Genomic DNA, 10,007 nt, shown 5'->3' with positions numbered 1-10,007 from the left:
TTTAAACCGATAATTCCTTTGTATTAATTTTTTTTATTCTTCAGCTTCTGCATCACCCTTATTATCTAATGCCCACTAGATATTGCAACATTTAAAAAAAAAAAAAAACTATGAAAATCTTTGTTAAATTTCACATATGCACACGATTACAGTTAGAAAATATACAAAATATGTTTTATTTTTCTTAATCAGTCTCTCTTTTTTCAATAATTAATTTTTTGTTTCAATCAAACTGTATCGACTCAGAATTACAATCCTAAGAAGAAAAAGTGAACATTTCAAGCAAGCCAAATTGAAAAACTTGCATCCACATCAAATATAATACAAAAGGCTTAACTAATTCGATAATGTTACCTGAATATAACTATCATTATATCAGGCGCTGAAATATTATCTATCCATAATACGAGGTGCGAGTTTCATTTTTGCTGGCCCTCACACCCTCCAAGTAGATATAGATAGTATGTCAAATTGTCAACTCAAAATATTATAATAACTATATTCAAGAAACATTTCTTTTAACTAATGATCCCATGCTTGTATAACTTGTCACTGCCTTCCACTAGTGATTGAGTTGATGCTGGCATCCTTTTTACCTGATCTGCAGCATCAGGTGCTATCATCACAGACCAGGCATTCCAATACCAAGGTTGAAGGTATCTTGAATCAGATGATGACGATGATGATGGATGAAGCATCACAGAACCCCAATCCCTAGTTCCAACCCTTGTCTCCTTCAATCTTCTCCTAACCAACAACCCTCCCACATCTTGTTTCATCATTTCTGATACACTTTTGAGTATTGAGATGCAGAGGAGGAGCATCAGAACCGCATCTTCTTCAGGCAACACTTCAACAACCAATAGCTTCCAATTTAGAAGCGCCGTTGCTCTTCCATCGGGGTCATCTCCTGTGAGACGAACAAGTGTAATAAAACCCTCCTCCTCATCAAAATCTTCCTTTAAGTTGTTTTTCGTTTCTTCACTTTTGTTATCTGCCTTCCTTTTTCTCTTCACTTGGTATTGCCTTTGCCTTCCTTTCAACAACTTCACCTGCCATTGATGACGACTACGTTTTTAACAAACTTAAGATGAATAACTCACAAGTAAACCATTTAGAGCCTGAAAGATCAAGGTGCTGTAAGGGTGGCACTTAGTTCCCCCCGACAGAGCGGGGTAGGTATCTGCGGATATTTACCCACCGAGGGCAGATACTGGGCTGTTTCTCCCCCGAGGAGGAGGGACTGTGTACCATTAACATATGAAGACATCTTTTTTTGAAGATGATATTGTGAACGGTTAAATTATTCAGTCAAATATGTCAAACTATCTAATGGTTTACAATATCATCTTCACATAAAGACGCCTTTATGGGAGTAACCACCTACCTGACATGTAATACTTTTAGACTAAATTGGTAGTTTAGTCCAAAATTCAGACTTTATTCCAAGGGAAAATAGATAAAGAAGTCTCCACTCTACCGATGAATCTGTTGATGTCTGGTTTCTCAAACTAAAGCAAAGACCCGACACCGATAGTGATGAGTCCCATTGTACAACCAGCTCATCTCCTGTTGAAAAGCACCATGATGCAAAACTGTGTCATCTAGGATTATGGTTTTGCTGGCAAGCATGAAGTGTACATCAAAATGGCGATCCATGACAGAAACACATGCAATTTTGGCATTTAATAGCTAGCTCGGTTATAAAGAAGAGTGTGAGCGTCGACAGAATTTTAATTCCAAAGCAAAATGTAATCTCATTGAGGAGAGGAGAAAATGCTGATATTTTTTCCCCCTCAAGTGTTAGAAACGACCTTCCTTTCAATAATCTTTGAATCCAAACTAACATGAAAGAACTAACGTAAGACCAAGATGGTTTATTCTTCAAACTTGTTGGTTCTAACTTCCTAGCTTACAACTCTGACTCATATATGTCCAAGTGCCTTTGAAGAAGCCATGATAAACACACCCAAGATTTTAGGTAAAGTAACTTGTGCACAAAACATACCAGGGGCTCTACCAATGGAACCAGCAACATAAGACCAAGATCCTTCACGTATCTCTATAATCCTTTCTTCCCATTTCACAGCCAAAGGAGTTTCACCTCCTCTTCTCCAAAATCCTCCTCCTACCCTGTCATTCAAACATTTGCGAGTAAGCAAAGGATAATCATGCAACAATAGCATTGTAGAGTTTTGAAGTTCACCTAATTCTAATAACAAAACACACTCTTCCTGCATGATCAAGAACTGTACGAGACAGCCATCGTCCTTCTTGCGGGTGATAGCTATTCATCTTCAGAATCACATCAGATATCATTGCTCCGGAATCATCTGTTACTCGATCAGGAACACATTTCAACAAGTACGGTGCTTGAACTGGCGGGGTTATTGATGCAACAATATTCACACGCTGACTAATTTTCTTTTCCGAAGTTAGAGAATCAGCTCTCAATAAATCATTCCAGCTAAATGAAACAGTGTCTTGCAGAGTACTTCCTTTAAGACAGCTACCACCTTGTCGACGATACTCAATAATAACCCCCTTAGTCCCAAATTCACAGTAAAGATGCCAAGCTTTTTTCCATGAATCATAGGGGAAACTGGAGATGGATTTATCTAGCTTTAACTCAGTATGACACCTTATAGTACGAAGTCTTATGAAATCACGGTTTATATCCTTTTGCAACGCCTTTATCCTTGAGTTAAGCTTCACAAATACACAGGCCTGCATTGTCAAATTTTTAAAATTTAAATCCACTAAAGTGAATGTATATATGACTATAGCCCGTTTTCACAACAAGATTGATATGATGCTCGCAATGGCAACATTGAGCTAAGAAATTACTTCAGGTCAATTAACAAATACCAAAGAGAAGATAGTCCCAGACTCCCAGGTATATAGCACAATAGCAAGCATACAGCAGGGGATAGAAAGAAAGAGCACGAAATTGACCTCAAGTAAGAACCTTGGAAGCATGGACCTGTATTTTGTATTGACATCTGTGTCTGATTCAACCCAGTAGACGGGGGAAATTGCATAGGTAGCCCCTTCCAATGACAGCGAAGTGATCTCTCCACCAGCTTTCTCATAAGGTTGATTGAATTCTGTCCCCCACAACTTCCTTATTTCTTCAAATTCCTTCTCCTTCACAGTTTGAGAAACCATTGCCACCTTTTCCAGATCAACATCTAAGCCTAATGCTTTCATGTCTTCCACATACACTGTTGGATAACTCTACTCCACGAAACGCATGACAGTAATAAGAAAAAGTATTAGAAAAGATAACTGATAGAATGAAGTAACAGTGAAATTAAGAATTAGAGAAAATGTTTAACTAAACTCATTTCTGGTGTATAAAACTACAAAGCTAAGGATTGGTGCATGTCTTGGTGGATACAAGGAAACCTACGAAGAGAAAATTAACCTGAACTGAATTTTTTTCTGTTGTAGCAAACTCACGCCAAGACTCATTAGCTCAATGCTCGATTAAGTATATATAAAACTATGTTACTAAATCAAGGAAACTAAATTGCTAGCATAATTATTAGTACTACTCAACTTTAGCAGGAAGACTTATGTTCACACTTCACACCAAAACGTTAAATATTAACTATTGAACAAAATAACAGTTGCTAAAAAGAAGACGAGCTTCTCTATCCCTTGACCAAGACGGGTTTTCACACTAAAAATAAAGCTGGATGATTGACTGGATGGCGTAAGTTATGAAGCGCATAACATTTATGAAGAGAAAGAAGAAAAGTCAGAGATGCGGAAATTAGAAAAAAGAAAGAAGAGCAACACAAAACAGAATTTATAAAAAAAAAAATTGGAAGTCACCTGGTGGGTCAGCCACATCAACAAGATATCCGAAGCTGGCACCAAACAGGAACCAGATTGAAGCGCCACTAACCTCTTGTGCGCCAAATACAAGAACGCCTTGTACCTCTGCCTCGCCGCTATCAAGTACACCACCTCGCACCTGTACGGCTCCTCAAACACAGAGCACAACCACTTCCTCTTCTCCATAACTTCCTTCAGAAGATCACCACCCTCTTCATCAACAATGGTGCCAATTGAGTCCTCCTCCTCCGAGTCAGAACTCGCTTCGTTCTCAAACGACTCGGAGGGGAACTCGGCGCTCCATATCTCCCTGCACCGCATCACCGCGTACTCTCTGTTCTCCTCGTCCAAGGTATTCCCTGTAACTAACCTTAACCATTTCGGCAGAAAATAAATAAAGAAAAATCATAAAACTTAACATACGATTTCATGGTTGCGATTGTATATATAATTCAATTAAGAATCATTGTTAGAATCTCAACATGAAGTTCAACCTTTACTGTTAATAAATGTCATGTTTTAATTTCATTCTTTGAAGCAACTCACAGGGTTGAGAGTGTGGCAGAACCAAACCCACTCGACATCGAAGGGAGGGAGAATCATAGGAAGAGGGAAGTCCGGGGCCGTCAGATCGGAAATCAACGGCATCCACACATCATGGTACCTGCCATGTCGAAAATGGAAACTTCTCAGCAGTTAGATGAGAATACCAACTAATTAACCGCTATGTTCTCGGAAAAGAAAAAGGAAGGAAGGGGGGAGGGGATGCTAAAGTTTGACCTGCGTATGGCTTCCACCACAATGGGCGTGTGGTGGAGCCACAGAGAATCCGAAACAGTCCTCAGGAACACGATGTTTCGCCTAGCCGCCGATACAAGATCGAGTCCGAATCGTATGGCGGTGAGTTCCGGTAACTCAGCGAGACTCCTGGATGAGTTGCTCGCTGAGATTTCGGAAGCGCCGTCGGGGTGATCCGACATCGTTTTGGTGGATAATGAAATTAATTAAGCACAGTAGGTGTTAATTAATAGTATTATAGTATGGTGTATATTTTTGTAAGTGAAATGCATTAAATGAGTGAGATCTACTAAAGAGAGAAGAGTAAAGGGACCAGAGAGAGAAGCACCATTGTGTGTTTTATATGATGGGAATATATAGTAGGGTGTCAAATGTCAATTCTCAAGTGTGTTGAAATTGGTATGGAACGTGGAGAGAAGGTTGAAAACGTGGTGTATTGGTGGAAGTAGGAACAAAGGGAATAATGAGAGAGATGGGACGACAAGGAAGGGTTCACGAGGATGGAGACAGATGTTTAAGGTGGCAATGGCAGGACACGTGTCAGCATCAACAAGTTTTTTGGTTGTAGAATGTGGATGTGTCGGGAAGGGCAACTGCAGAAGAGTATGGGCGATTCCTTCCTTCACAAAAAACAGTTTCTTTCTCACTTTTTTCTTAAGCAAAAGTTCTCCCCTTCTTCTTCTTCTTTTTTTTTTTTTTCAATGTTATACTTAATTTATTGAATATACAATGATCCAAAAGTTACAAATAACATAACAAAGGAATGGATTTGAATTTTCTAAAATTTGAATTTTATTTTAGATAATAAAGTGTGATCTTTTACTATTTATTTTATAGGTGGGATCAATAATAAATATAAAAGAAAAATTATTCAAATGTAGAAGATCACATTTTACTCTCTAAAGTAAAATTCAAACTTTAGAGAATCCAAATTCCAAGAAAACAGCCAAAACACCATGTAACAGGCTGTTGATCAAAATTCAGAGAAAATTTCTTAAAAGTAAACTTCATCCTGCTTGAAGAACAAATATCTTCTTATTTTTATCTGTCTATCGCGTCTTCATTCCCTTTATCACTTGATGGATCAAGTGGTGTATGTGAATTATATAGCAGTGATATGTAATTGAAAAATTAGAGAATAGAGAAGATTGAAATTTGTATTGGAGAGAATTACTTATGTATTATGATATGAATAATAATGATAGTATTTATCAAGGTTGCGAGAACCGGACCGGTCAATAAACCGGTGAGATCACTGGTTCAATGGTTCACTGGTTCGATTGGGGTTTAACCGGGGTTCAACCGGTTTAATTAAATATTAAATAAATATTAAAAAAATCTAAAAATAATTTTAAATATATAAATTCAATAATTTCTAACTTAATAAAATTTAAAATTTCACATAATAAATTATCCATAACTTAATATTAGAGGTTCACAAACAACTTCAAACATCAAAGTTTATAACTAAACAAAAAAAAAACGCACATAATGACAAACCCATAATGTTCTATATTCAAAAGAAACAATTACTAGCAAGTTTTCAACTAATCAAAAGTGCAACTCATCAAAAGAGAAAAAGAATTGAGCCTTTAATGTACTTATATGAATTGATGATGGATAAGAAAATCATAGATGTATCTCAAAGCACAAGTCATCACCAAGACATAAACATAGCATAATGAATAATTTAGCTCAACTAACAAAAAATGCTAATTAACACAATGCTACTTACCTAAGTGCCAAAGGGACATTGTGAGAGAAGAAGGAAAAAGATTGATAACTACAAAAAATGCTAATTAACACAATGCTACTTCCCAATTAGCTCAGGCTTTTTTGTGTCACTTCAACAACCAAAATGGGCACTAAAACAAAGCTTGTTTTTATTAACTATGTTGATTACTTTGTCACTTTCTAGTGTTGAAATGGTTCAAGGCAGCAGCAGAAAACTTCTGGCACCAACATTTCCTGATTTTGGCAGCTATGATTTTCCTCCATTTCCACCGGTGACTGACTGGCCTGAGTATAAATTCATCATGAACAAATTCTATTATACCACAAAGCCAACCAACTAGGGAAATTTGAAAGGCAAAAGCACATGAATGATGAATCAAAGAAAAATATCCCCCAACCATAAAAATTGTAAACTCTTGAACAAAACCAAATTATTTTAAAAATTAATGCAAAAAAAAAATCTGATGCGGCAGAATCTGAAAAATTTAGAATGAGCTGCAATGCTGCATAATTTGTTACAATAAAGCATTAGATCCAAATCAAACACCAAAGGCAAGAAGCAATAAGAACAAAATGGCAAAAAAATAGAAGCAAACAATGGATGAATCATGAATAAAAATTGAAGCAGAAGCAAACAGATTCATGAAGCAACAAAATCCTATTTCTAAACAGATTTATGAAGCAGCAAAATTGAAGCAGCAAAAATTGAAGCAGCAAAAATTGAACTCAGATTCATGAAGCAGCAAAATTCATGAAACAGCAACTCAAAATTGAAGTAGCAAAATTGAAGCAGCATAAATTGAAGCAGCAAAAATTGAACTCAGATTCATGAAGCAGCAAAATTGAAGAAACAGCAACTCAAAATTGAAGCAGCAAAATTGAAGCAGCAAAAATTGAAGCAGCAACAATTGAACTCAGATTCATGAAGCAGCAAAATTGAAGCAGCAAAAATAATCCCCAGGTACCTTCAACGCATCATAATAGAAAGCCAAAAACAGATTCAAGATTCATCAAACAGAAACCAAAATCATGTAATCCAGATAAACATCAAAGAGCATGTTTTCTGTGATAGAGAGGAACAGAAACATGAACAGAAATAGGAACATGAACTCAAATAGGAACAGAACCATGAACAGAAACATGCCCGCATACATGAACCGAGGTGGAAGGCAGAGTATTACCGGCGACGACGGTGGAGGTGGAGAGCTCGGCGACGACGGTGGAGGTGGAGAGCTGGACGACGACGATGGAGGTGGCGAGCTGGGCGACGGCGATGGAGGAGAGGAGCTCTGCGACGGCGATGGAGGAGAGGCGCGACGGCGATGAGGGGCTGTGGGAGGGTGAGAGGGTGAGAGCTGAGAGAAACTGAGATACTGAGGGTGGTGGCTTTAGGGTTCATGGATAGCTGATAGCCCTTTTTTTTCTTCAAAACGACGCCGTTTTAAAGTTTAATATGCAAACCAATAAACCGTGAAAAAACGGACGGTTCTCCCGGTTCACCGGTTAACCGCCGGTTTGACCGATTTTTTCACCGATTTTTTGCCAGCCGGTTTCTGACCTTACCCGGACCGATTAGGTGACCGGTTCCCGATTTTTCCGGTTGAACCGGCCGGTCTGGTTCGGTTTTCAGAACCATGGTATTTATAGATACATTAGGAGCTTGTATTACAAAAAACAAAATTAAGAAAGATGAGAACTAATTAATTTAACTACTCTTCAACTATATCAGCAGTGATACTCTTTACTTTTTTTTTCTCCACTTTCAAATTCAATATAGGATTAACAACTATTTTGAGTTTGATTCAAAATTTATGAAAAAGAGTGGCTGAGAGTGATTTTGTGAGTATATTTATAATTTGAGAGTCAAGAAATATAAATTAGAAACAATTGTTATTTAACAATTCGATCCTACACAAAATATAAATTAATTTCAAAATATTTGTGGAATTGGCAGCAAGAATAACATCGTTCAAATTGTCACAAAAAAATGTTGGAGAGACATTTTTAAATACACCAAACTTTTGTAACAGCTTTTGCACCCAGAAAATTTTAGTTTCTACATCTGCTAAGCACCTAAATTCTGCTTCAATGGAGGAACGACTCACTGTATTTGTTTTCTATTACTAAAAAAAATTGGATTGCAGTCTAAGTAGACACAATAACCACTGGTATTTCTTCTATTTTCCAAATCACTATCCTAATCCGCATCTGCAAATACAAGAATACGAAGATTAGTAGATTTTGAATATGCTAAACCATGATGATATGTACCTGAGAGATATCGGAGGATGAGTTTTAGAGCTTTCCAGTGATGCTCCTTGGAATTTTGCATGAATTGACTAACCAGATTTACAGAGAATGCAATTTCAAGATGTGTTAAAGTAGCATATTGAAGACCTCCAACAATGATCGACATTTAGTAGAATCCTCAAACTCCGATGAACCTTGAGAGATAAGTGATAAACCCCAATTTGACGGTTTATCTTGTATTAAATTTAGAGTATTTTGTAGACTTTTTCTCACATTTACCCAATGAAATAGCATGGTTTTGTATATTCTCCTTTAATTGTGCTTAAGAGTGAAAACATGCTTTTTAGGACTTAAAATAGCTAAATCTAATTCTTCTTGATTCCATTAGATGCCTTGATATGTTTGTTAAGTGATTTAAGGTTTAGGAGGCAAAGATTGGATCAAGGGAATGAAGAAAGAAGCATGAAAAGTTGGAGAACTCATGAAGAAATGAAAGAACCGGAAAGCTGTCAAGCCGACCTCTTCGCACTTAAATGACCATAACTTGAGCTACAGAGGTTTAAATGATGCGGTTCCAGTTGGATTAGAAAGCTAACATCCGGGGCTTCGAAACAATATAAGATTTGCCATAGTTGCTACACGTATGGTGGCGCGCATGCGCATAGTATGCGCACGCGCCGTTTCTGCCACCTGGTTCACTTAAAGCAAAATGTGGCCAGCGAATTCTAAAGCCTTGTGGGCCCAATCCAACTCATTTCTGATGCTATTTAACCCAAGGAATAAAGAGGGAAACACAAGTTAGTGACCATTAGTTCATTTCCACACATTAGGATTAGTTTAGAAGTAGTTTCTAGAGAGAGAAGCTCTCACTTCTCTCTAGAATTAGGATTATGATTAGGATTAGTTCTTAGATCTTGGTTTTAATCTTTGCTTTCTTCTACGTCTACCTTTCAATTCTTTGTTGTTACATTCATCTTCTTCCATTCCTTTGTTGTAATTTCCTTTATGTTGTTCTTATGCTTTGTTGTAGATCTACTATTGTTCCTTCCATTTTCTTTCAATTCAATAAGAGGTTTGGGAGTTGGCTAGGACTTGTGGCTCAAGTCAATTCATCCACTTGACTTTCCTTTATTTAGTAAGGGTTAAATAAGTGGTAGCAATGAACAATTCTCATCACAATTGAGAAGGATAACTAGGATAGGACTTCTAATTTTCATACCTTGCCAAGAGCCTTTTATAGTTGTTAGTTTATTTTCATTGCTATTTACTTTTCATGCTTCTTATCAAAAACCCCAAAACACATTTCTAACCAATAACAAGGCACTTTATTGTAATTCCTAGGGAGAACGACCCGAGGTTTAAATACTTCGGTTTATAGATTT

At 37.1% G+C, this 10,007-nt stretch overlaps 2 protein-coding genes across 2 annotated transcripts; both read right to left on the bottom strand.

Moving 5' to 3' along the window:
* Window positions 1-248: 248 nt before the first annotated feature.
* On the bottom strand, window positions 249-1,685 carry LOC127741530 (uncharacterized). Its single transcript, XM_052254244.1, has 3 exons — window positions 1,642-1,685; window positions 1,481-1,595; window positions 249-1,052 (listed from the first exon to the last, which is right to left on the bottom strand). Exons 1-3 carry the CDS (start codon window positions 1,683-1,685, stop codon window positions 519-521), a joined length of 693 nt encoding a protein of 230 aa, XP_052110204.1. The 3' UTR covers window positions 249-518.
* On the bottom strand, window positions 1,593-4,990 carry LOC107465285 (uncharacterized). Its single transcript, XM_052254648.1, is given in 6 exon segments — window positions 1,593-2,133; window positions 2,207-2,727; window positions 2,956-3,237; window positions 3,841-4,202; window positions 4,338-4,507; window positions 4,624-4,990. Coding segments are annotated over 6 exon segments (1,743 nt in total). The 5' UTR covers window positions 4,824-4,990; the 3' UTR covers window positions 1,593-1,925.
* Between the last annotated feature and the right edge of the window lie 5,017 nt (window positions 4,991-10,007).

This window comes from Arachis duranensis, chromosome 9 (genome assembly GCF_000817695.3).
Source record: "Arachis duranensis cultivar V14167 chromosome 9, aradu.V14167.gnm2.J7QH, whole genome shotgun sequence".
Classification (NCBI taxonomy): domain Eukaryota; kingdom Viridiplantae; phylum Streptophyta; class Magnoliopsida; order Fabales; family Fabaceae; genus Arachis; species Arachis duranensis.
This window is presented reverse-complemented; position numbering and strand designations above follow the sequence as displayed.

Bases quoted from the DNA above. Each gene is read 5' to 3' on its own strand.
- LOC127741530 (XM_052254244.1), bottom strand. From the start codon at position 1,685: ATGCCAAAATTGCATGTGTTTCTGTCATGGATCGCCATTTTGAT. The intron at 1,596-1,641 runs GTACACTTCATG...TAGATGACACAG, and splicing joins TCATGGATCGCCATTTTGAT to TTTTGCATCATGGTGCTTTT. The intron at 1,053-1,480 runs GTAGAGTGGAGA...CATCAATGGCAG, and splicing joins AGACATCAACAGATTCATCG to GTGAAGTTGTTGAAAGGAAG.